This window comes from Mustelus asterias, chromosome 23 (assembly GCF_964213995.1).
Source record: "Mustelus asterias chromosome 23, sMusAst1.hap1.1, whole genome shotgun sequence".
Lineage (NCBI taxonomy): Eukaryota > Metazoa > Chordata > Chondrichthyes > Carcharhiniformes > Triakidae > Mustelus > Mustelus asterias.
In genome coordinates, this window is record NC_135823.1 from 23,681,759 (window position 1) to 23,709,193 (window position 27,435).

The following is a 27,435-nucleotide window of genomic DNA, read 5'->3' on the forward strand; positions in this document are numbered from 1 at the left end:
CACAAAAACATGTTAATTAACTCTTTATTTGTTTTTTTAAATCTTGAAGCAATACAGAAACATGGACGCAGATCTAACACCACAATGTCCTCCTATATCACAGTCACTCTGCAACCCTGTACTGCCCACCCCCTGATCCCTGCTTCAAGCTTTTTACGGCAATTGCAATCATTTCTGATTTTATGAATGGATTCATCAAAAAGCTCTCACCTTCTATCACTGTGCAAGGTGCCGCCACAGTTTATTGTAAAGGAAACTATCAACGCATAACTAAACGTTATAACTAAACATTTGCTGCTCTTTTATATTTACAGACAAAACATCCACCCCTTTATCCCTAACCCCCAAACAGCTTGGAATTCAGCATCGGTCAACCGATCCCCGGGTTGTACAGGCCGCCTGAGACCCAGCTCCCCAGTAAATGCAGAATTTGTTACCAGTTTTCTGATGTTGGAATTGTATGATTTTAAAATCCAGGTGATTATATTTCGCGACATCTGGAAGACAAATGGCTGAACGGCATTGAGTTATTACACAATTTAAAATGTATTTTATTTATTAAATATTTCTCGGTTTTCTCTCCCCCCCCCCCTCCCCCTTGTTTGAGACAGTAGTAGGCGGTTGGCCAAACAGCATCTCATGAAACAACTAACTATCTGCCGGGAAGCCTCCTTCAGTCTCTGCCTGTCCTGTATTGTCTAGGATCCCCTGTGGAGTCAGCGAACAGATGCGGCGAATAGCTCCTCCGGGGAACAGTCAATTATTTAATTATACAGGACTCCGCATTCATTAAGGACGCAGGTCTCTTTCGTGGAGCCCCGAAAGGAACACAACAGTTCAGCATCAACTCCTTGCCGACTGTGTGAACTGATGGGCTGTCTGTAATAACAAAGGGCCCAAGTTTACCTTGAACTTCCCGTCCAGGCGCGCAGAGAAAACCTAGGGAGATGAAATCTACAGCAATGTTATTACTGTTAATATCGTTCTGCTTGACTCACGCTCTCCCCAACACACACACACCGTATGTTCACTATTTAACACTAAATTTTGGTCGTATGCTAATCGCTTTTTCATCTTTAATTCTGCATATTCATCCCCCCCCCCCCCTCCCCCATGTATACCCACACGTTTGTCCTAACGTATATCACAAAGTATGGTGGTCCATATATTTATATATAGGTATTGCTACAGCTTGGCATCACTTCCATTTCAACTCCCGCACTATATATATATTTACATATTAATATTTATTTGCGGCTATCTACACATTAATAAGCTGACGATTTTAAATATTGATATCACAACCACATCATATTTCTGCCAGTGTCAGTGTTTCCCTGTCTGTCCTTCTAAATTCACAAATAGATTAAAACCATCAGGCTCTTAATGAGATCCATTCCTATATTATCAATCCTTATAATGTGCGCTGGGTGATTGAGAGTTTTAATATAATATATATATAGATGTGAGTGTGTGTGTGTGGGGGGGGGGGGGGGGGGAGGGAGGGGGTGGAGAGGGGTAGGGATGCCAACCACAAGCTTTCTGTTTACAAATGTTGCGATCACGACAAGGATTCCTTTCAGTAGAAATAGCGGAGTGGCCAAGACTTAGCGTGTTTGATTGAGGAGGCCAGGGATAAATGTCCGGGTTGTGCCGCCAGCAGGCTCGCCTGGAGATGCTCGCAGTTTCCCGGAGTTTGTGTCTTCAGAGAGAGACAGTGAAATAGAAGTGGAGTCAGGAAGACGCGGACAGAGAAGACTACTGTTGTCAAAAACACTTCTTTTAAACAGGGACTACTCTTCAGATTACTAAAACCAGGCCAGATTTGAAAGGAGTTTAAAGGTAGCAAGGTCCCTTTCCAAAAAGCTGCTGTTTCCTTCCAGGAAGGAATGGAAATAAGTGGAGAACCGAGAGTGAAAGCGAGCGTCCGGAATAAGATACTGAGTGTTTAAGATATTGAACATAGATAGTGGGACATAGCCAGAAGCGCTTTTTTGGGCAGAGAAGGGGCAATGTAAAATTGCCCAATGAAAAGGGGCAATGATTAGAAAAGGTAGAATGTCATGTACACAGTGACTGCGGGGAGTACACCGTCAGGGATTGATCCGGGAAAAACTCACTCTCTTTAAATGAGGAGGTTACTGCCATTATCAAACACTAGCCGGCCGAACACAACCCTGATTCTCCAACAACGAAACGACCTTGGAGAGGCATTTGTCGGTCCACTCTCCGTCTGATTTCCTGTTGTAAGCGCTAAAAAATGCTCGATCATTATTGCTTCTAGTTTTAGACCCGGGTAATATCTACAGCCTGAGCGCAAGGCGTCAACCCCATCTCCGGCACCCACTTTCTTTTTATCAATGGTTTTCTTTATTGTTTGATGCCGGTTGGTACGGGATCGTTCCTTTATATATTTCTAAAAGGATTAGAATCTATATTGTATGTGTCGCTCAACGTTAAAACTCAGTCATCTCGGAATTAGACTTTTTTCTATCTAAAAATATAGATCTAGAGCTCCTTTCAATACTGGTTGACTCTTTGTATCTTTATTTTCGATTTATTTATTTAATTCCCCCCCTCCCCCCAACACACACACAAACCAACACACACATTTTCATTTTTTAAATGTTCTTTCAGAGCGCCTACCTTTTAACAAACCGAGCCCCATGTGTTGTGTTTGACAAGTGGGAGCTCCGGGGAGACCCATTAGCGCGCTCAGACACCCAGCTCCTCGCTGCCTTTTAGTTCGAGGCTTTTGTTTTAGGGAATTAGGGGAAAAAAAGAGAAAAGTTCAGAATTTTATTTTGGCCGATGTGAAATTCTTCAGGCCGAAGAGTCATTTGGCACCCTCGTCGACAAAGCTACAAATAACAGAAAGAAGATATGTTTAAATCCTCTCCTCCGAGTCACACAAGTTTGGAGACAGCAACCGCATTCAAACGTAAATGTCTACATTTCGTGACCATTATTCTATTAACTCTGTATAATTACAGAATAATAACGATATAGATATATAAGGATATAAATTAGATGTAATTTAATTCGGGTCACGCCATGCCGCATGACAAGAGTTGGCAATAAAAACACAATCCGCACAACAGATACATTTATATTTCCAGTCCCACATTTTCTAAATGAACTCAGTGTCCTCGGTGGCTGAAGCTGTGATATTTATTAGAAATGTCGAAAGGTTTCGGGTAGAACATTTCTTTACAGCTTATTTACTCAAACCGATCTTTATTTAAGTTTTTTTTTTAGATCATTCCCTGTGTTTTCTTATTGTGAAATTACATCATTGGGCGCCTTATTTTTGTAAGATGAAACTGTGCATGGATCCTAATGTGGACTTGTTTTTCAGCCAGTGCTGAATTCCCAGTTACTGGTGGTTAATGTGACTCCTGTTTTATGTGTCTGTGTGCAGAGTGCTTTAGGCCGACTCCTCAATCCCCGCCACCCCGCCTCCCCTCGCCGGCTCCCCGGAGGACAATGAGCCATGGCCCAGCCTCTCTCTCATCTCATCTGTCTGTGCGCTCCATCGAACTGATTAACAAAACGCCAAACGCAACTCTATTCCTTAATTCCCCAGACGTCAGTGTCAATCAGCTTTCAGATATATATATATATATAGCTGTGGGCAACTTCAGCCCCCGGTAAATCCGCAGCACTATGCATTGTTGTGATGGGTGATGTGGAGAGGCGGGGGGGGGGGGGGGGGAGATTCAGGCTTTCCACACACACACACACTGTCCTGGTTATGGGGGGTTTCTAAAAGCAGCCTAGGGCCCCCGTCCGTCTTGTAATAGCACCGTCTCGGCTCAGGGTAATCCACTGTGATCTATCAATGTGTCTGAACGCAGAAAGTGGAAGGCAGAGCAAGACCAGATAAAACCTAAAAAAAACCCCCAATCCCATATGTATTTTGAGTACAGACAGGTCGATCGATTTGATGGCGGGTTACACGGGAATGTGCGCTCAGAAGGTATTAAAGTTGTTGAATTTCTTTCCCCGCCCCCCCCTTTAAAAAAACACAAAATAATTCTCCCCCCCCCCCGCCCCCACATTGCATTTCCAATCCTGAAGAAAGGCCACTTACCCTCTTTAGCAAATAAATAACAGGGTGCGAGAGGGTTGGGAGGAGATTAGCTTGATCTGTCTTGCTCCTGTTGATGTTGAGATTGCAAAATAAATCTCCAGGATGCCCTTGAGAAACGTCTGAGCAAATTCTCCATTGCACCGATTCGCTCAAGCTGAAAAACAACAAGCTAGTAACATTGAAGGAATTTGCTTATACAGTACTTAGAAGCCCAGCTATTGAAAGGAAAGGTCATATTTAATCTGACCACGACCAGGGCTCCATGGCTGGAGACAATAGACACAACCCCCCATTTCTCTCTCCCCCCCTACTCCCTCCCCCACCTCCACCGCTAATGAAACAAAAAATATCCTCGTTACGATAAATGAGATTTTGCCTTTCTCTTTTTTTGTAAAGTGGGAATCCGGGAAATCTATAAATCGTCGAATCGGTTAATGAAAAAAAAAGAAATATATGACGGTGCATCTGATGTCCTCGACCCTTTCTGATCCCTGCTTTCCGGAGGGAGGGCTTTGAGCCGGGAGGAACAGCTTTCAGACATTCACACAACACCCAGTGTCCCAGTCAATCACCTCCCACTCTTAAAGCGGGTACACACACTGAAACCGCTCCCACTGCTTCATTTTATTGCTTTGTTCTATTCCTCGCGTCGCTCCATTCGCCAGCAGATTGGATGCTGCGGTTCCCGCTTCAAAAATAAATGTTGTGCAACCAAAAATGTTATTTTTACATTTAAAAACTCATTCTGGTTTGTGTCCCTGGCGGCGGGACTGAGGGAGGGGGGCACGGAGAGCCCCTGAATCAGGAATGGCGAGGTACCTGGGTAGCTCTGAGACACTTATTTCTGCCGACCATTTCACAATGGAGAGATTCGGCAGTTTGGCGCTCAGTTCTTTCTGAACGGGGGGTTGGGGTGGAATTAGTTATCCTCGGGATTCATCTGGCGTTTAGAGAGCCGGGGGGGGGGGGGGGGTAGAAAAACATTGCAATGTCATGAGATGGCCAGTTTGGAGTCAATCCTATATCCTTGCTAAGCAGTAATAAACTGCAAAAGGTGCGGAGATCATTGCAACAAAAAGGAGTTGAACTGAAGTGAAATTGTGTGAGAGACTCAGAGAGGGGCAGAGGCACTCTCATTCCTCCAGACTCCGGCTATTTAACCCTGTGTGGGGGAGGGAGGGCGCAAAACCTTTAATTCGACTTGTTCCCCTGGATTACGCGCGGGTGACATGACAACTTTAATAATCTAAAGACAAAGAAAACCTTCTCTTCACCCGGGGATCTCCCACCCTCCCCCACTCTTGATTTGTTGTGAGTTGATTTAGCAACAAGCCCGTCCGCCAGTGATTCGAAACAGCTTGATAAAAGAGGAATGATTGTAATTATTCCGAATTACAATGCAAAGCGGCCCTCCAGCCAGGGCCACAGGGAGTTGTGTTTGCGATTCATTTCATTTACTAACTTCTGGAGAAGACAATAAAAGATCCCAGTTACCAGCCCCTGACAGATTGCCGTCACCCAGTCCTGTTTGTTTTTATACAGAGGTTGCTCGATAAAAGCAAAGGTGGTCGTCGGGGGAGGGGGAATACTGCTTGAAGGCAGTTTGCTACAAAGGTCAGCATTTCCCGGGCAAAAAAAAAGATAGATTTGGGCCACTGTTCGCTTAAGAAACACTCAAGGTGATCGAATTGAGCCATTTTAACCCAATCAGACACATTTTACAAAGTGATTCTTTAAACAAAAACTCTAGTCATTTACAAATCCTCACCCAACCAGTAATTCAGCAACACCAGTTGTTTGTCAATAGTAAGCCTTAGTAAAAGGCAGGCAGTATTTAGTTTAAATGTGTTCCTATGTTGAGTTAAAAGTGAGGACCTGACTCTACCATTCGAAAGAAATCCTTTTCGCATTCAAGATCAAACTAAATTGGACTAAAAGTCACATTGCAAATCAGTTTGGCCTCGGATTATGAGAGAAGTTGTTCCTTGAAGGAAAGGGGCAATGTTTTTTTTGTGTGTGAGTGGATTTGCCGATCCCTCCCACCCCAGGGGGACATGTGACCGCGGGGTGGCGATTGCATTGATGTGACGGCGCCGCAGACTCGCCCGGGAGCGAGAGCAGAAGGCCCAGGAAGAGAGGGGGGGGGGGAGGGAGGGAGAGAGATTTAGGCCGCCGCACCCCCCCCCCCCCCCCCGGGCACACCATCTCACCGTCTGCTCTGAACTCCATTCCTACGCAGATATCACTGCTCCGCTGCCGAGAATTTGATAGGAAAAATGCAGACAGGCCAAAAAAAAACCCCAAATCCTCAGCAGTTGGTCTATTTAATGGGCAGTTTTCGCAGTTTACACTTCACTCTCTGTTCCATATCTTTAATAAGCCTGGAATGTAACCCGCTTGTATCCCAGTAAGTACTGTGTGTGTATGAGAGAGAGAGAGAGGGTGATTGTTTGCTATGTCAGGGGTGAGGAGGGGGAGGGGGGAGCCGCTTAATCCTGAAGAGAGGGAGTGCAGCAAACACTGGCTGTTACTGTCGCTGAATTCCAAGTTAGCAGTCGGCTCTGAGATTAGTTCAGTAAGAAAAAAAAATGGGTTTGGCTTTTACAACAAAGTTCAGACTTCCCGGGGCACGGTAGGCTAAGAGGGAAATGAAAAAGGGTTTCAACAAAAAAAAAAGTTGGTTAGTGTTAAATACTGTTTGGTGCAAGGACTTGCTCGCGTGAAACATACACGCGCTGTGCAAACGGTCACAGTCTATTTCAAATACAACAAACATCCTTTTTAAAGAGAAAATAACTTGGCGCAGATCGCTTTGTTAGACGTGAGATTTGGTTTGCCTGTTTCAGATAGTTATTCCCCCCACCCACCCCCCGTTTGCCTTTACGCTGAGCTGGGGCTGAGCCAGAAGTCAGTGAAGCCTGACGGAGCCTTGCAAGCCAAGCCTGCAGTGGAAATGACCAGGCCCCGCCGCACCTTCCTTCATCTGGGCACAATGTTCAAAAACAGATCGTTTGGAAAGGGAGGAGGGGGGTGGGACGACATACATGAGGTATGTATCTGCAGGTCCATGCTGACCCTGATTGCCTGCTCTGTAATAAAGATTTCACACACGCCACAGCAGAGTCGGCAGCATTGCGTCTTCTCAAAGGTCATGTGTGCGGCTTTGTGGAAGTTTATTCTCAAATGCACCCTCCTTTTCTTTTAGAAAAGGGACAGTACTTTGTCAGAAGGCAGACCACACGAGCAAAGCCCAGCTTTCAGCTCTCCATTGAAAGGCAGAGCCCCCCAACCCCCTCCCACACACCGCTCACTTGCTCGGGACACGATGCATGCTAAACCAAACTCCAGTGACTACCCTCCCCCCTCTGCCACACCCCAAAAGAATGTCAGTATCCAGCGGTGTCTGACCCCCCTAGTCCAATTATTTTCTGTGTAGATCTTCCAGACGGGTTGTGAGAAGCAGTTAATGACAATACAGATACTGAAGTGATTTTTAAACTCAGAAAAATGAATAAATAAGATTGCCAAAGTGTTTCGAACTTGCAAACTTCTACACAGGCGGCAGTTGGCATGGTATCAAGACAATGCTTGGAACGGCCACACAATCTCTGTTTATATGTATGTGTGTGTGTGTCATATTTCTAGTTTCGAACCAATTTCACAAATTTAAACCAGCTAATCTTAATGTCCGAACCCTCGGTAATTAGAACGCGTAGGAATCATATTAAAATAGCAGAAAGTGAAAGGGTTTGGTTGGGGTAATTTGAAACAGTCTGCCTGTTTAGAGTTCGCCCCCAACCTATCAAAGATGATTGTAATGAATGGAAATCCTGATGCACGAAGATTAGTATTAACATACAGTATGCTTTAGTCATTCGTGTCCTAACTGTTCAAAATCGGTCAGGAATTCTGGCAGATAGCATTATTAATTTAAAACATGTAACAGACAAGTTGAGGAAACTTGCTAGAAATTCATATTAAGCGATTTGACTCGCCTTGCCTTCTCTTCCCCCCCCCCCCCCCCCCCCCCCCCCGCCTCCACAGCTCACTGAAAACAGACACCGTACAGGCGTCCAGTTATTTCTTGATCACTCACAATTCTCCTTCAACTCTTGTCAAATATTCCCCCAGGAATTTCAAATGGAAAAGCTACCACTGCCGTCCTTTGCCTTTGTACTTCTGTAATATGGGTCACTAGGTTTGACTTGCGCTCTGGGACAGTCTAAAAGAAATGTTCTTGGCGCGCAAGCTAAGGCAAAGGTAGACGATCTAGATATTTACCAAGTCCCTAAACGCCCTCAAAAATCAATTTTCTATCTGCCTGACGACTTCATATCATTAAATTATTCAAAACGCGCTTTTTTCCCCTTCCTGGCAGTTGTTATGATTAAAGCACTGGGCAGAAACATTGTATTCAGCTTTGTGAAGCCCTTATATTGTTTCCCAACTCCAGTCAGCTTTTGCATAACAATGGAACTATGAGTACATTGTTACTATATCATCGTTATCAGTATCTTCTTGCTGTATAATCAGTATTCGCATTTGCATACCTTATAGTCAGATCCTGATCAACCTCCCCTCCCCTCCCCCATGCTCGATCACCAAATTTCTTTCAATCCTACTACATCAAAGGTGGCTCTTAATAAGGTCCCAGGTCTCAACTTTTATTGAAAGCCTTTAATTCCAGCGCCAGTGTCGAGATCGTCTCCTTTACTCCCGTATTTTCACTTTCTATCAAGGAGAGTTTTACAATACTCCAGTCCTGATATATAAAAAAACAAAATAAAGCCCTTAGCATTCTCTGTGACATGGTATTAAATACACTGCCCTGGAATCTGAAGTCACCAGGTTTCAGGTCACGACTAATCCCTAATTATATTTGCACATTTTTGCATTAAGTTATTCAGATGAAAGTACTATGCTTAAATAATAAGCCGATTTACGTTAGAACCTTTCGGTCAAAATCAGATTAGATGAATCATATAAGCATTAACAGCCCCAATTTCTGTTATTTACACTGTAACTGTCAATTCGATACTTAGATTACTGGGGCTGCATCTCGACTTTATGCCAACCACGGGTTAAAATCAGTGTGCAGACTAATTGTATCCCAGCCTCTTTAACCGAAATTATTTATTTTTTCTTTCGCCTTCCTCCCTTTGACTGGCTGTGATTGTTTTTTGCTGTCTAAATGCATTAGTTATTGACTTAAAATAACATGTAAAATGTCCACAATGCAAGATATTACAGTCGAAGCTGCAAGCTGACTAACTTTACTGCTGAGGGGATCTCATGGCTGGAATAAAAAATAAAGTACGGTGAAAGTAAGCAATGTGTGAAGACACTAAAGCAGCATTATCATGCTTTTACTTTTCACTATAATATATAAACATCAACAGCCCCACTCCCAGAAAGAGAAGGAATTCACTGATTGCTGAATGTGTATTTTTCTCCTCTCCTTGAATATTTGTTCAGCTGGAAGTCACTTCAGATGGTCATTATACACGCTCCGTAACACAAGTCATGAGTCTATATTTACTGGAATTATATTTTCCTTTAAATGGGGGGGGGGGGGGGGGGGAAACTATGCAACCATTTTAAAAAGAAGTATCAAAAGAAGAGTTAATTAATCAAACCCACAAGAAAAAGATACACGCGTTCCACATACTTGCCTGGTGACTTGAATTCTCCACACATTCAATTTTCCTTTTATGGGATTAATTTAAATATAGATCGATTTCCGTGACATCAAAAGACCGAGGATCACCTCGGGTCATAGATGGCAGCGCCATGTTGGCCTTCAGTATATGTGTGGATATTAAGTACAATTAAATGGATCACTAGGTAACCGGACTAATGTAGGTAACACTGTACTGGCGCTGCAGGCGACAAGTCAGGCGTGCAGTACTGTAAAGTTTGAGTGTGTAAATGCCACCGTGTCGTAAAGACTGGCCACGTTTGTCTGCCAGGTTATTTTGTAATCTACACATTAGGAATCACACACTGCAGTCTATATACTGTACACATCACTGAATGACATGCTAAATGTTAGAATGCAGTAATGGAGGAGGGGTAGGCACACAAGACATGGATGGGTCTCTGTGTAGTGTTTACCAAATACTACACAGGCTCGCCTTCATTTTGCTTTATAACTGCAGAGAGATGGTCAATGCTGAATTTGTTATCGTGGAAAGTGGCGATATTTAGCAGTTATGTAAAAACAAGGCAGAGACGTTTGGGGGAGATGATTTGAGGCTATACAAGTCGGTAGAGCGTTAAAATTAATTTAATCGCGGGAAAAGCGGAGCAGAAGTGAAGACGGTAGCTAAAAACGTCTCCCTTGCTCCAGTTGCTTGTGTGTAGAATGTTTGAATGTGCACTGATCTTTGTCTCGGAACATTCCCCTTTCTCCCGTTATCCCCCCCCCCCCCCCCACCGCCCACCGCCTTATTTGACGTTTAACACGCCGTTCAATTACTCTCTGTCTCCCTTGCTTATTTTAATCCCCCCACACGCTTTATTCCCCAGAGCGGCTTGATACTGCGTGCTATCTCTCTCTATCTCTCTTTCATTCTCTCCTCACTCAGTCTTTACTTCTCCCACATGATTCATTCCCAGAGAGCAGCTGATATGGGGCAGTCATTAGTAAACAGCACGTAAAGTTCCTTTTATCCCCGGTAATAAATCATATGCTTGCAGACAGAGACAGCGTGGAGAAAATAATAAATACAGGGAGAAAATGCGTTTGCTTTTTTCCTTGTCACCTTGCAACTTTACCAGCCCGAACCATTTGGAAACCTCTACATCATTTATCAGTTGTGTATCAGTGCCTTGGGTCACAATATTGTTCTGAAGTTTTATTTTGATGACACGAAACTAACATTTATTCCGAAATCCATTGTTTAGTTCTCATTATTTTAAGACGAGGTTTAAAAAGATGCTCTATCGGGAGCCGCACACTTGCTGAGGATGAATATTGTTCAATTCAGGTACAGCTATTGCCTTAGATAGTCTCTTCTGCTATTGTCTCAGAGAGTGAGACCATTCTCTTCTTGATATATCCGAGTCTATAAATGTCCAGCAAGGTGTCTGTACACCTGGGGGGGATACCCCTAGATGTTGTAACTATGCAGAAAGAACTGAAATCTATTGCTCCCGTTCCCCAACCCCCTACCCGCCCTTCTGTGTCACTTTCGCCTTAGCTTCTCAATCTACCGAATCAACCGGTGGCTCCCACAGAAATGTAACAAATTTACTGTCGACGATTTTTTTTTGTTACACAAACATAAATGCTAATTCAGAATGAAATGATCAGAGACATATGGAACCCCCAGGGGACAAATTTGCTGTTTGTTCCAGTTGGATGTGAAAGGCTGGGGACTTTTAAAGGAACAAGTATACCGAGTGAACCTCTTTACCTCTGAAGGGAGACATCGCCTGTGAACATCCAATGCTTACAGTGGGTAATCAGCCTCTCGCTAGCATGTTCTAACAAGCCCTGTAACTCAAGTCAGGATTTGCACTGGGGGCAGGCAGTGTTGTCCAGCATTCTCTGTCAATTAACGAGCAGCTCTTTTATGGGGGAGCCAGTGGCTGGAAGAGAGATTATTTGCTCTCAGAGTTCAGAGGCCGCCTGGTCTTTCCAATGATGGAGCGAAGCAAAATGCACTCTTAGCCAAGTCCCTTCCTCACCTTGATCAAGGCCGCGGGCGCTTGTGTTCAACGTGAGATTCCTGCCTCCCCGCCCCACCGACCCCCCCCCCCCCACCCCTTCCCCCCGGACCACCTCATTTGATTTTTATTGTTTGTGAATCACTCCTTTCCCGTTGTGGATGGGATGCTGTTGGGAGTACACACTGATTTATGCTCCCGAAGGGAAGGGGGTGTCCTCACTATCCGACAGCTGCTCCGTCGCTAACCTGACACAGAGAACACAACCGAAGGGAGTAAACGTGTTGGAGAGATGTGGAGGCTACAGCAATGTATAAAGATCCCGGCACTGGTAACTTACAACCATCTAATGTGGCTATTTCAGGCCGCTAACCGTTATTAGTAAATGTTTCGGGGCGCGTTTAAGGTGTTTATCCTGATGGTTATAAAATAGAATGGCTGGAGATAGCACCTCAATCCAACTGAGTTCTGTTATCGATAGACCACGATGATGAGACACTCAAAGAATCCACTGGCAGGATCTGGACTCCATGAGTGTTGTTCAGGGTCCATTATACACAGGCGCCTGCCATTGAGCCCAGTCTTGGTGCCCGGTTCTTTACTGGTATTTTAGCGTTTCGGCCTTTTTAGTCCACATCTCCTGTCAAGAGGTGAGAGGATGTGTTAATGAGTTAGTGAGGAACTAAACCCCACCTCTCTCTGGACAAACTGGGGAGGCTCTGCCGGATCCTGGGGTAACTCCTAACTTGTGATTTTGATCTGGTCTGAAGTATTAGGAAAGGAGTGTGTATTCTGAAATGTTCCCGGTTCCTTTGTGTTTCTCTGAGGATCACTGTGAAGAAATGGATTGAAAAGTTGCAGGAGAGGAAAACGGTTCCTAAAGAAACTGATCGCTTTTTTTTTACAGCAGGGACTTTTTGCAATGTATGGACTTAAGTGGGTCACACAGTCCACCCAATTCAATAGCAACCTTGGGAAAAGTGGAGTTAAATAGAACACACCAGCAATCCTGGGAAATGTGGAGCTAAATGGGAAAGAGTCCAATTTACTATCAATCTTGGGAAAGGTGTATTGTATTTGGAAGTGGCGGCAGAATTTGTGCAGAGGTGTTTAAGGAACTTTTGCGTGAACTCAGTGTGGCATTTGTAGAGATGACTGAGCGAGCGCTCTGGAAAATGTTAGTGAAACGAGAGGGGGGGGGGGCTTTTTTCAAATCAGACGACATTTCTGCCGGCTCTTCAAGTAAGCTGTGGTGGAGCGATTTAGCTGGCATGCTAACTTTAACGCAGTGGATATGACTGGCAGGGGCACATGTTGAATGACATTTACCTATTGATTAGAGCTGCTGGCCAGTGTCTGCAAACTCCATCTCCAAAAGCCTGCTCTCAAAATCCCCGCTAAACTTTATCCACCGCCCCCCCCCCCCCCCCGACAAACACACCCAACCTCTATTATTGTTATTGCAGAAAGGTTTGGGAAATCCAGATTTAAGACGCAATTATGCAAATAATTGTCTGTTTTGTCTTCGGTGCCAAAACAACTGGCTGCACAAAGTAGCCCATATGTAGCCATCAGTGAGGCACATCTTTTACTGCAGAATTCGCTAAGTAATCACACAGTACTAGTCTGTGACATTCACAACAGTGACGCTCCGACATGCATTTTGTTTGGCTTACTGTTTATGTGACTTCACTAATGTAGTCAGCACAAAAAGTTGATTGATTAGCAGCCGAGAGACCACTTTTTTTAAATGACTGATTTGGTTTTCGAGTACTGCTGCAAGGCCCCGGGACACTCTCCTCTGTAAGAGTTTTAACAACACCAGGTTAAAACTCTTACTGTGTTCACCCCAGTCCAACGCCGGCATCTCCACATCAACGCTCTCCTCTCCCAGAACTGTGTTGCTTTTTGATTGTAGAATGATGCTGGGCTAACCCCTTCATTGAATGTCAGAGGGATACCTGTCTTTTATAAGATCGCAGCATGTAATTGTAGCAATGTCCCCTGACTTAGTATTTCCCCTTATTCCAAATGCAGTTCACAATCCTCAAGTCCTTTTTGGCAAACCTTCTAGTCCAAACCTGGAAAATGAAATTGCATTGCAAAGTCTTGTCCCGTCCCAGAAAAGGCTGATGAAGCGCTTAGTGTAGTTCGGGCCATTTGGAGTGAAGGCGAGCACAGGGTAGTCAGCAATCACCTCTCCACAAAGGCAGCGTGTTGGAATACGGTGCACAGTGATTCTTTCTTAATGTGTATTTCTAACTTCAGAGCATGACTTCAACGTGTCACCGAGATTCAAGGGCCCATTCACGGCGTGATACCACAGGGAAGACAGTTTGACAGAGGAATCCTTGTACCTTCTCAGGGATCAGTGTAATTTTGTCCCTTACAAACTTGTCACTAAAACAAACAGAACGCGCCCGGGTCCACAAGAAACTCTCACTCATTTATGGGTCAGCTTTAAGGAGCCGCTGTGGAATATTACGTGGCGGGATAATCTAGTGTGCATTTTACTGTATATAGAAATATACATGTAAGTGTTCCCTCTCTGGACTGGGGCCTCCGCCTCCAAAGCGGGAGCCTTGAGGAAGGTTTGTGAAACAGGTTTTCTCTCCTTCCCTCAGCGGTAATCGAGGTTACAGGGGGGAAAAAAACTCGTCTAAACAAGATACAGAAAGAATTGTGTCACAGACTGATTTGTTGACCGCTGGATTATTTCATTATCTCTGAGCGCTGCTTGGTTTTATTAAGGCTGCAAAACACGCCTCGTTGTGTCAGCCTCCCCCCCATCCCCCGGGTTGAATTGTAAAGGGCACGCACAATAGCACCCTTATCTCCAGATCCCCCCAGCCAGTTCTCTCCGGTTACAGTGTGACCTGGAGATAGGCGGTTTGGCTCCGCGCTGATGCAAGTTGCTCATAAATTGCGAGGCACGACTTAGCAACATCGACCGCAAGTTTGTCCAAAGTGTAAAGCGGACAGGGCCGTTGTGAGCCGGCGCATGTTCACATCGCCAGTAATCCAGAGCAAGCAGTTGGCTGATTAATGTGCAGCCACATTCAATTGCGGAGTGTTAAGATTTATCTTCGCAACCAAACACGCACATTCTATTTATAATACTTTTTTGGGGGGTCTAATATGCTGAAGGATGCAATAACGCGGTCAGTGTTTTAATTCAGATCGATTGTATAGGAGCTAGACGGTGACAAATAGATGGGTTAGAAAAGAAACAGCAACGCCCTGACATAATTCACTGTGGTCAGTCCGGTGAGATTTATTGCCACAGTCCCTCTGATCTGAAACTTTGTGTTTGCAATGCAAATATCCGGGAAAATTAACTGATCGATATCAATGAGCGGGCAGACACACACACACACACAAAATATTACATTGACTTTAGCAAATACCAAACGATGCAAAGTAGTTCTTATCAACTGCATGCCAAGGTTACTGAATATATGTCCACAGATAAACCACCCCTCACACACACACACAAATACACAATTGCAACATCTCTCGGTACAAAGTTCACATAGATTTTGCATTCCCCCCCCCGAACGCGAGATTTTTTTAACAACACTGAACGGGGCTTTTCCGGCGATTTTTGTCACAAAAACGTGATCGCTATTTAGTGGCGGGGCCAATGCTCTTATTGAAAGTGAGGAAGGGCTAGGCTGAGGTTGTGAATCCAGTGGGGTATATGTGTATGTGTGTGCGGTGGGGGGGAGGGGGGTACATGTCGTTGCATGTGTGTCTAATGCCGAGCCCTTCAGTAGAATTCCTCTCCGAGTAACCTCGGCCATGTAGCATTAGAGACATTTTCAAACGCTGTGTTGATTGGCACGGGGAGACCTTAAGCAGAACACCAAGGACGTGGCGCTCTTTGAAATATTCTTTAATCTTTCAAAGTTTCACCACATCCATTTTCGGATTTTCTTTTTTTTTATAAAAAAGAAAGCGTTTTAATATAACCCACATTGCGAGCAATGTTGTATCCTCAGAATCCAAAACTCTGCCGGTTCCCCAGCGACATAAATGTTGCTTTAGAGACTACCACTAAAGTGCCAAACTAAATGAGGGTGTGTTTAATGTCTGGTGAAAGATACTCTATTCAATTGATTCAAGGGGAGTGCAATTTTGTGTCACATCTGGTGAATTTCAATCCCACGGAGTGCAATTTCTTGTGTAGCCCGAATGACGCCTTCCTCCCGAAAAACCAAGTACAGTTTGTGTTTTGAATCTAATTCTTCGAAGCCAGCACGGCAAATTCCAGATGAGAGGAGAGGGAGGTTTTTGTTTCAAGGCATTTAAAAAAATAAAACCAAATATCTTGAAAGAGAAAATAATGTCAGCTTCCCACCCATCAGGCTGTGTCCACTGCCAAAAAAGCCCCAATCTTTTGGAAATATAGCTCCATCAATGAAATGGACTTCTGTTATGCAACGCACCGACTGACTCCCCAACAAATGTCTTCTCCAATGCACCCTAGCAGGCATCACCGACTCCAGTTACATCATGCAACCATTCCATTAGAGCAATATATTGGATTTGAGTTCCACTGCTCTCTGGCAATATCCTGAGAGTCGTTGGCTTTGTTTACACAAGGTTTTTCCAAGTGACATGACTATATCACCTTAATATTAAATTTTCAAGCCCACATTATTTCATCCTCTGATTTGTATTTGCTCTGACTGGCGCCAAGGACTCGAGTCAAGTTTGAAAGCCACTTTTTTATATAAAGAGGGGGGGAAGCCCTACATATTTAATTTTAAATTGCACCTCAATTTGTCAAATGTATAGATGTTTTCTACTTCAAACATTTAATCTCCGGTTTGAGGCGGCAGCACTCTTTACATCTGCAACCACGTCGCGTTCCCCATACATTCAAAAATCAATCAATTAAATTAATGATCTTCTACCCGGGCTGTCAGTAACGACACTGCTGTGATACTATTTAACTAGCTCTGAACACCTACCAAATGAAATGATAACAAAACTCAAAGCAAAAAGGGAAACCCTTTAGCACCCTTTCTTGTGGTTTGCAGTACACATTTTGCTGTACACAGCTCACAATGATGTTATCCAACTGTTAACGAAAGGCAATTGCACACTTGATTCAAAAGAATGAGTCGGCGATGCAGAATGTACCAGTACGTCCCTCCCCCAACCCGGAGAAAAGTGGAAAGTTCAGCATTTCATATAGAAAGAATCAGTGTCCCGAATTAAAACGCGATCAGAAATATCCGCTTGAGGCCCGTGGGAGCATAGAAAGCTATTTGACATCACAATTTCCTCAGCTCCCTCTCTTTCTGCTCTCTGAATGCAGCTTTTGAGAGGTTGTCAGCGATAGGGGGAGGGGGAAGGGAGGGAGACAGAGAGAGAGACCATTTTCACTCTATCAACTGCGAACGCTTCAATCCCATATAATGTGAGCAGGGGCGGTTTATCTGCGCCGTTCCCAGTGTAAGTGCTCTGAAGACACGTTGCAGCCCTGGAGAATTTCCCTCCGCACACTGAGGCAGCGACGCTAATCCTCAGAACAGTCTGCCTTTGGAGTCGGGCTGGAGGGAGTCACAGACTCCCCAGCATTTTCCTCCCTATCTCAATTTGATGCGATCCCAAATCTTTACCGAATTTGCCAGCAAGGCGGGGTTTTTGTTGGGGGGGGGGGGGGGGCTGTTTTCATTAAAACCTCTCTGTAAAAGCGAAAGCTCTCTGCGGTGTGGTGTACGTGGAGAAATGGAATGTATTGTGTAAACTGGAGGGGGTGGGGGAAGGGGAGGGGGTGCAATTTGGCCGCACATTTCTCTAACTCCAGCACCTTGCCACGTGTTGTTCATGTCTGCCAGGGTCGCAGCCAATCTGCTAGCGAACCTGCAACGCCAGCGAAGGCTTGTCACCGAGGCTGTTTACCCCGTGGCATGTTGCAAATATATACCTTAAAATAAAGCCTTCAAACTCAAGGGCAACTCCCCCCCATGCATGGAAATCACAATAAATATAGCTGGCTAACCTTGCCGCTTAAATGTTGTCCTTTATTCCTCAGACATAGCTCCCAACTGATCGACTGATTTCCTCGCTCCGTGTATTAAAAGATGAAATCACAGGGCTACAATTCTGTCATCGGCACCGATGACGCAGTTAGATTTTAAAACATTAACATCCCCTCCACCCTGCCTCCCTTTTATTGTCGATTTAAGGCGCACTCCGATAGCACGATAGCATTTTTAAATTCCGCGTTCTTAAAGCAGACGATTGAATGTTATACATACCTAATCACATTACAGCCACTGTTCCATCCAAATGTTTAAAACAATGAGTAACACACACTGTGAACAAAATGGGGAAAAGAGTGAAAAAAATCACAGCGTGCTAAACGTAACCAATTGCTCTTAGATTCCTTGATACACACACACACAATCCAGAGAGCAGGCGTTGCATTTAATCGCGAACTGATACCATGCAATACATTAATTTGCTACATTTTAAAAATATATCAACTTTTAGAAGCGAGGGGAGAGGGGGGTATGAGTTAGAAGGAAGCTGTCAGTCATTCTTGCTTCATTGATCATTCAAAATCTTCTGTTTCCATCAGTCAATCCGCATTAATTATCCCCCCTCCCCCTCCCTCTCTGTGCAAACTCTCCCTCTCTCACTGCCTTTCACGATCCTGTCGCCAATTTGAGACAAACACAACGTTGATGCGTCCTCCAGAAGTTGCTTTTCTTTCATTCGAGGCGCGATTGTGCCTGGGAGATATTCAGATGAGCCTCTCACAGATATTCAGACGGTTGTTCCCCTGGCGCTGGCTGGCTGGGGGAGGGAGGGGGGGGGGTGGGGGTGAGCTCATTACTATTTTAGTCCCTTTCCCTGTGTTAGGGAACTTGAGCAACTTGAAACTGCCTTGGAGAGAGAGAGAGAGAAACCTGGGACGAACCCGCCACCAGGCAAAGTAGACAGGGGTGAGGGGGGGACTTGAAACTGTTCGCGCCAGGTTCTTATTACTATCTTGATCATTCACCAGAGGGGGAGCCTGGAAACGGTGCCATTCTGAGTACCATTGTAATCGTTCTATGCTGGACAAAGGATCGCCTTGAAACCTCCCGCACTATCTAATTGGTTTTTTCAGAGGGGGGGGGGGGGGCACGGGGGGGAGGGGGCAGGGGAGGGGAGCTGGCACTGGGCCAATCAGAAGGCGTGTTTACATGGCTTGAGTGACAGCCACTGGAGCCAATCAGAGGCTTATTGACACGGGTTGATTGACAGGGGGGGCAGGCGAAAGCCAAACAATGTGTGTTTCATTGCAAAAAGAGTTTGGAAGAGTGGCCAGAGTTGGAAGAGGGTTTTTTTTGGGGGGGAAAAAAAAGGTGGGGGGTGGGGGGGGTTTGAGGATGGGTTTGGTGTTTGGCTTCCTGTGCGGTGGTGGTGATTCCTCCATCGGCGTTCACCTAAAACTTGGACTTTCAAAAGAAAACTGGAAGTGAGGGGAGGGGAAGGAAAATTTCTGCTCGGCAGTCTGAATGATCCACCAACGTGAGTCAAGTTGTGCTGCCTAACGACCCCCCCCCCCCCAACAAAAAAAACTATTGCACAGTCAACCGTGTTTGTAAAGATGGGGAAGTAATGGGAAGGCGCCTAAACCGCGAGGAACAGGATTCCGGGAGCATTGGCACAAGTTTTGATTGGGGAAGTGAGACTCAGTGGAACACTAGACGCCCACTGGAACAGAGGTTGGGATTGTGTGTGTTTTTTAAAATACATATACATTCACACATGTAGATATGTTTTTAAAACTATTGCTGTCGAAGAGACGGTTTGGTTGAAGTTAGACCCGGAGCTTTTTGTAATGACGATGTTGGCGCTCGCTAACCTGTTTCTCTTTTCAAGAGAATTCTTGTTTTTTTTTAAAAAAAGTGATAATAGTCAATCCTGAATTTGCTTTTAAAAAACAGAGTAAGTTACATTTAACTGAAAGGTAGAGGGGGTGGGGAGGGGGGTGGGGGCTGCAGTAGATGGTAGTGTTTGGCTGTTTCTAATTAAAATCGGGATTTAAGCCATTTTCATGATGCAGTGGCCAGAGGAAACTGAATCAACGCTCCTTGAGGATTCACTTGGCAGAGGAGCCTTCTGCACACTAAAACAAAAGTGAATCTATCCGAAGATTTTTTTGTGTGTGTGTTTTAATGTCTGCTTCTGCTACAGTGGGGGACATTTCGGGATAACTTGCACGCCTGAGCGATGAGTTCTCAGGCATCTGTGTGTGTTCGACACTTGCGTGTTTCAGCATGTCGGTGCATCGCATACTGGGGCGAGAGCAGTCATTTGTGAATGAACTTGGGATGTTGGAAGGGGCTAATATTCGCAATGACAAAGCAAAGCAGAGGAAACAAGTCGTTCGATGGTACGTGGACGAAACGTAAGGGGGATTGGAGTGGGTTTTTAGTGAATTGGGGGGGGGGGGGGGAGGAATGTTATTTTTAAAGGACTACCCCGGCGAAACGGCCGTCCCTGTAGTGAGTTAGACCCATCGCCTCTCGGCCTTCTGGCTAAGATCAAGCTTCAGACCAAGCCCAGAACGGGGGGCAATGCTTTATCTTGTCAGCTTGGATCTTGTTCGTCTCTCTTGTGGGGGACTATGGATTGGATTTAAATTTAATTTGTTTTTTTTGGAGCAAGCAAGGAGATGGATTAAGCGTTTGCCCAGGTCCACTCTGAACGTTGGCTTTTGTAACTTTCAGAATGGAGTAAAAATAAAATGCAAAAAGTGAGTTAGATCCAAAATATTCTCAGCGATAGTTTAGCTCTGTCAGTGCTTGTTCATTAATAACTGGATATTTAATTTGAACAGATTGAGTTTGAGTTGGTAATAAAAATGTTAAAAACATTTAAGAGGGGGCATTTAGTGCAGTGTGTGTTTAGCTGCTGAATGGGATTATTTCTGTTTTGTGTGGAGAAGGGTTCTTGTTTACAAGTTGCTGCTTTTTTCCCTTCCTCCGTACCATCCAGGCAGCTGTGTTTTCCCCCCCAGTCTGTGCTCACACTGGAAGCATTTTACTGGGGCTGTAAAGTTAAAATAAAGGCGGGAAGATTGGTTGGGGGGGTGGGGGTGCGGGGACTGGGGGCTTTTGGAAATTTCACACCGAATCCTTCTTAAAAGCAACCTTTAGTTTCTCAAACCCCTGGGTATTTTTGTGGATTGTTCAGGCTAAAATAGTGAGTTGTTTACAAGAAGTCGGGACTTCGGGCAGCTGTTGGGAACTGAGCGCGAACATTTCTGAAACAGCAATTTCAGAGATTGGACAATGGAGGAAATGTTTTGAGTTTAACGCGAAGCACAAATGGAACTCCAGCCCTTTCTCAAAGAATATTTTACTGTGAAATAGACTTCATGTGAATGCGTGTGCCATGAAGGATGGATGTTATTTTTTAAATTGCACCCAGTATTTTAAGTCAATGTTTCTTTGCTTTCTTGCACAGATGCTGTTAAGAATACCCCGGAGAAACCCTGATATCTTTGCAAATCTTGGGACTGTCTAGTAGCCCGAATTGAAACAGGAAGGATTTGTTGCGAGGGGCTGGGGGGGGGCGGGAGGGTCACACGAATTTGAAAGGATTCCCGCTGCCCCGATTATGGACGGGAGAGACTTCGGGCACCACCGGACAGTTCACGTCCCGTCTCCCCTGCTCACCGGCCTGGGTATGGAGGCGCACCGGGTGGGAGCCCCGGCCGGGAGGATCGCACCGTCCGCCGGCCACATGAACACGGCGCTGGCCTCTCACCTGCCCCCGGGCAAGTACCTCTCGTCCCCGGTTTCGGTGCATGGACATTCGGGTGAGTGGATTTCTCTCTCTTTCTGTGTGTGTGATCGCTGCTAGACTCAGGATGGAGACCAGTCTTGTCTGTCCGATGCTGGGGCTGACACCGGCGTGGTGGAAATCTGTTTGGAACCAATGATTTTTTCAAAACCACGAGAGTTTGGTGCGCAGTAAAATAGATATCTGAATATAAAATCGAGGGGAGACGAGCTGTTCAAGAGATTGCAAAGCTTCTAAAAGTTTGCTGAGAAGTTTTGCAAACTTAACGTTTATTTTACACAAAATGGCCCGATTTAGTAAGTAGATTGTGTTAACCTTTAAGGCAAATAGTGTTTCACAATAATATCCAGTCACACATCTCCACAATCAAGGTCTGGTTTAGTGTGATCAGTGTTTGTGTCTAGTTCACACTCCCTTCCCCCCTCACCGCTCCACAGTGTGGGGTTAGTGTGAATATTTGTTGTTTAGAATGGGAGATAACTATGGAAGTCTGAGCTCGTGTTCTCGGTGCATTGTGTCCGTTTGGTTTTCAACCGAGAGGCTTACTTGTCTTACATTGAGATCGGCGGAGGGAGGGCGAGCTGCGCCCGTTGGAAACCTTCGGGTTTTGCAAATCCCTTAGCCACAACCCAAGGAGAAGTTTGAAACGCAGCCTGTGAATTAACACTGGGGGAAGCGGAGAGTAGGGAGCTAGCTGGCAAACGGACACTTTACCCCAGCCTTCCCCATGACATTTCAGTTTGTGATTGCACTTTTGTGGCAGTGTTCTCCGGTACGGTGTGGATTGCAGGGTGGTTAGGAAGTGGTATTTGCGTTTGATTTCTGGTCGGAGATTAATGCGGTGCCGGTTCCTCATTTAAAAAAAAAAATCCGCGCGTATAAACGTGCACAAGCAGGCGGGAGACACAAGAACACAGCAGAGCATTGCCAGGCTGAAGTCAGAGATTGTACTGCTAGGCTGACATTGCAGCAAGATTCAAGACATCTCTCCAAAGTGAAGTAGGAAGGACCTTAAAACCAGTATCATTAGTAAATTGGAGCAAATATTCCGCATCGACTCACACCCATTTAATCCTCTGTGCTTTTTGATGTGTGAATGTACACGCATTAATCACAAACAGAATACAGACGGCAATCCTAGCTCTCAACCTGACGCTGGGCGAGACGGATATTCCTTCGGAGAGGCAGAGTCTTGGGTGAAGGGGATTGGGAATTCGTGCGTTTACAGTGGATCTTTTCCCGGATCCCTCTTCTTTTTTTTGGGGGGGTGTTATTTTTTTGGAGGGAATATACGGCGCAACACTCGAAAACACAAGAAAAGCGCAAACAGACATAAATCTTGACATTATGAAGGGTGCCGGATGGGGAGGGGGTGAGTTTAGGGTCCACGCCAGTTAGTTAAATGAATTGTAAATGTTCCTGAAGGAAGTAGAACCTGGCTGACTATTTCCCCCCCAAGCGTTACGAATGGTCTGACATTCACGCCTGTTAGGGTCGATTAGAATTGCGCAGATTGCAGATTCACCCATTGTACCGATAAAAAGCAGGGAATGGCTGAAGCATCAGTGAAAAAGCAACGAAACCACAGATATCTGTCTGCATAAAAACGGCAAGATGATTTGTAAGACCGTTCAAGCAGCAATGACACCTGTACCTGGGAAATGAATAATTTGTTGATATTTATAAGCACGCATCTGAGGTTTAAACCGCTGTTAATATTTTGAGTCCGCCTTTATAAACTGGAGCTGCAAACGCTGATAACAGCGTTTAATCGTTGCAACCCCTCCGATATTATCCCCTTTATTAACGATTGCAGCTCCTGATATGAGAATCCCAGCCCTTTCCCACTCTCCCCCCACTGTCCTGCCGACAGCAGTATGAGGTTTGGTTTTTCTAAGTTGTTTTATTGGCAGCATTTTCGCGCGTATAGCTGAGGTTTGACTGTTCAGTGTTTGGCAGTGGCGGATCTAGGCCTTTAGTTTAATCCCTGCAGGCAGTGCTGAAACCTTGTTTTAATTCCTTCGTTGAAAAACAGAAACGTTTAGCACTGGATAAAAGCAAATCACTGTGGATGCAGGAATCTGAAACCCAAAGAGAAAATGCTGGAAAATCTCAGCAGGTCTGGCAGCATCTGTAAGGCGGGAAAAGAGCTGACGTTTCGAGTCCAGTCTTTCCCTTACATGACAACATCTGGTAGGGGGGGAAAAAAACAGTGCTCCATTGTCCGTAAAGCGCTTTTTTTGGATCCCCGAACGGCGCTATGTAAATGCAAGCAGTCCCCTTCCTTTACCGAGTTGTCAACAGTTTCTCGTTTGAAACGGCCGCTTACAAAAAAAAGTCTTTTTATCCACCCACCCATTCTGGATGTGAGGGCAGGCGATTTGAACTCAAACCCTGTGTGTTAAGGCAGAACCTTCTGGATTCCTGCTCTCTTCCCCCCGCCGCCCCCTTAAATATTAAAAAAGGTTCCTCAGTAAATAGGCCAGTTGGTGATTGAAGTGTTAACGCCCAGCGCTAAGTCCCTGCTGCAGGTGTGCCTCGCAGGATAGGCGCTTTCTACACATTTTACACACACACACACACACACACACACGAGTGAGATTGACTTTTAAGTTTTAACTTTAATAATTACTGCGAATAGTAGCTTTCGCTGTCCATATGTCTTATCCCATTACCTTAATGGCTTTTTAAATATTAAATTATGGACAGTGGTTTTAAGTTACTAATAAAGACTTCGGCAGACTTGCAATCGGAAGGAGGCTGTACATTAAAATTAAGAATACTCGATCGTATTTCTTGTCAATCGCTGGCGGAGTTGAACTCAGCAGACTGGGCGATTCTCTTCAAATGTGTGCAGGGGTTATAGGTGAGGATCTGGAATACTTATAGAGCCAGACTTATTGATGTGGGCACTGGGTAACTATAGAGTAAAACAGAAAGTCTATTTCAGGCGTCTCCGTGCAACGCAAAGGGGCAGAGAGTTTAATGTAGACAATTTTAGTGAGCTGTTTAGACTGAGTTTGGCAATGTGCAGGTGTGTGGACAAGGTTGAATGCTAGATTAGGAAGCAATGTCAGCAATGTTGTATTTTTTTTAATGGAAAAGTCCAAGGAAAGTGCAGCTGAAGAAATCTTGATGTGAGACTGCATATTCTCAATCCCACCAACCCCCACCCCCAAATCTCCAGTAGTGTCCTTGCAAAGTACAGTATTAACTGGTCCCGCACTCCCCCCTGAAGTACCTCCGTCTCCGTATCCATTTAACTGCTTGTTTAAGGCGACTGCGACGGCTTTCAGCGTTTGATTTCGCCGTAATGAACTCCAGTCATGTTAAAAATTAAACCCCTGCTCTCTAAAAGCTGTTCAAATCCTCCTCAGCACCGGGGTCGAAAGTTCCGCCTGGAGGGCAACCCCCCCTCCACCAAGTCTGGCTCTTTAGAATCAGGGGTTGGGCAGGGGAGGGGGTGTTATATTACATCTTCTGTCCCCTTCCTTCTGGGGAGTAATGATCCTGCCCAGTGCAGCTACTCGAGTAGGTGAAGTTAAGGCACCGCGGGCACTGGTTACTAAAGGCAAGCGCCGCTGCCCAGGCCGGAGTGAGGAAGTCTTGTGGATCAGAGAGTCGAAATTCACAGCAACTAAACAATAACTAAACTGGTCAAACCCGAGAACAGAGCCGGCTCTTTAAAACGGTGTCGCTCCGCTGCACCGCTTGGGCCAAGGCAATAGTTTTCCTGCCACCTTTTTTGAGTTGGGCATTTCCTTGCTTGAAAGCGGCTGGATTTCTCAGTGTTTTATCGGGACAGCGTGGCCCAGTCTTGGAGCGTCGCTTTCAAGCGGCCACTGACTTGAGCCGAGGTCTAAAAGAGAAATCAGCTTCAGTTCCCGTGACCGAGAAATGAGTCAGAATGGCTTAAAATTACAACTTAACCCGCTTCCAAAAATGGAAGTTATTTAGTGCGGGATTAAGCTTCTGTGAATGTTGAAGCTGTAAAAGGTATGAAGTAGAGGGAGAGAGATAGATAGACAGATATATGTATATACAGACAGGTACGTATAGAAATATATATAGAGATATAGATGTGTATAAAGGGAGACGGATACGTATAGATAGTCATTTATATGTTTAGAGAGGAAGATATGCGTATAGAAAGAGCGTGGCATGGAGAGAGACATAGCTAGCTAGGTACATATGTGATTCACTCCCTAGGCCCATCAGTCTTGTTGTCCCGGCTCCTAGGTCTAAACCCCATAGCCTCCACCGAACAGGCTTCTGAAGATAAGCATTTGCAGAGCTGCGGACTATTTCAGTGGGAAGGACAGTGTTGACCCTGGGGGAGTGCTCGAACGAAAAGGAACCCAGTGCTGTTCACGAGGGAGAGAGGAATCAGAGGTTGTGCTGATGGGGTTGGGATGAAATAGGGCGGCAGGAGGCTGGTGTGAAGCCGGAACGCTAGTTTGGAGTAGCTGGGCCGAGTGGCCTGTCTGCCCCTGTGCTCCTCATTCTGTCGGTGGGGAATGCCGAGCGGGCTATCCGGCGTGCGGAGGGTTAACGGGAGGCCAGTGCAAGTGGCCAACAGAGTTGGTAAGAATGCAGAGGGAACAGTTCCCAGAGAGCCAGGGACAGATTGTGGGCAGCTTGTCCTGGTCAAGAGGGGCGAATCCTGCGGCAAAAGATAAAAATAAAGACAGTATTAAGCCGTGTGTAAAGCCCAGGCTCTGGCCAGCCGCCTCACTGCTCCCTCAGTCTCCCGGGCCGCAATATCTGTTTCCCAGCCGTCCTAAGGTCTGCTTTCCACCTCACTCTCCACACACACATCAAAATTTAAAAAAAAAGATTCCGTGTTTACATTTATTTTCCTTCCTTCCCCTGGAGGTTTAGTCTAGACTTTTACTCACCCGCTTTATACACATTCAATAGGGAGATGTAATCATAACTCCCCCCCCCCCCCTCCCCCCAACCCCTCAGTTTAATGATTGCTGGCCATCACCGCAGACTCTCACTCAAGTGTCACTGACCAGGAATGCTGGCCAGCTCCATGTGCCCCTTTCTCAAGGCATTCCCTTACCCTGGATTGAATCCTTTGACAGATTAGAATTTAACCCTCCTCCACAGTGGTTAGCATTGCTGCTTCACAGCTACAGGGAGCCGGGTTCGATTCCGGGCTTGGGTCACTGTCTGTGCGGAGTCTGCACGTTCTCCCCTTGTCTGTGTGGGTTTCCTCCGGGCGCTCCGTTTTCCTCCCACACTCCAAAGGGTATGTGGGTTAGGTGGATTGGCCATGCTAAATTCTCCCTCAGTGTACCCGAACAAGCACCGGAGTGTGGCGACTAGGGGACTTTCACAGTAACTTCATTGCAGTGTTAATGTAAGCCTACTTGTGATACTGTAAATAAACTTAAACTTCCTCCCCAATAATCTATAAAAAGCTTCCTTGTGTTGAGTCGAGCGTTTGGGGTTTAGTTTATTCTAAATAACCCCATCCCATTCCACCCTCCACAGTATTCTCTGGCCCCTTCAGAACATCCAGTTCATTTTTTTTTGCTGCATGTAGCAGATTAACTGTTGTGTTCACATTTACGCAGGGAGTTTATGCATAATGTATAGAGAACAGCCCCGAGTTTGCCCTGTTTAAACTGGAACGGCCCTGTAAATTTCGCCTCAGTGTCACCCTGTCCGTGAACCGGGCTCATTTTAACGGTGAGCTGCGCGAATTGTCCTTACAGTCTATGTCAGAAACGTCCTGGAGACAAAGTAATGCAAATGACCTTTCTTCGCCTCAGTTTTCTTGCAAATTAAAACGGATCCGTATTTTCACCTTGGGCTTGGGTTTGGAAGATTGGGAAACGTGAGGG

The 27,435-nt window shown here is 45.4% G+C and overlaps 1 protein-coding gene and 1 long non-coding RNA gene across 16 annotated transcripts in view; one reads left to right on the top strand and one right to left on the bottom strand.

The window, feature by feature from the left end:
- Positions 1–38: 38 nt before the first annotated feature.
- Positions 39–18,515, bottom strand: LOC144510574 (uncharacterized). Of its 2 annotated transcripts, none has more exons than XR_013500648.1 (5): positions 18,421–18,515; positions 18,037–18,093; positions 4,094–4,247; positions 2,647–2,752; positions 39–939 (listed from the first exon to the last, which is right to left on the bottom strand). It is a non-coding gene; the product is annotated as an uncharacterized LOC144510574 (long non-coding RNA). The 2 variants fall into 2 exon arrangements; XR_013500649.1 differs by lacking the exon at positions 39–939 and adding an exon at positions 1,572–1,702.
- A 533-nt stretch (positions 18,516–19,048) lies between these two features.
- Positions 19,049–27,435, top strand: part of tnrc18 (trinucleotide repeat containing 18) — a 163,640-nt gene continuing 155,253 nt past the window's right edge. For 10 of the 14 annotated variants that reach the window (XM_078240109.1, XM_078240113.1, XM_078240112.1 and 7 more), the window contains exons 1-2: positions 19,049–19,494; positions 21,242–21,596. In XM_078240109.1, coding sequence (XP_078096235.1) covers positions 21,395–21,596 — 202 coding nt within the window. In that variant the 5' untranslated portion in view covers positions 19,049–19,494; positions 21,242–21,394. Of the gene's footprint in view, positions 19,495–20,033; positions 20,166–20,274; positions 20,529–21,241; positions 21,597–27,435 lie in introns of those variants that run through there. The other 4 variants (XM_078240120.1, XM_078240122.1, XM_078240110.1 and 1 more) reach the window with 4 other exon arrangements.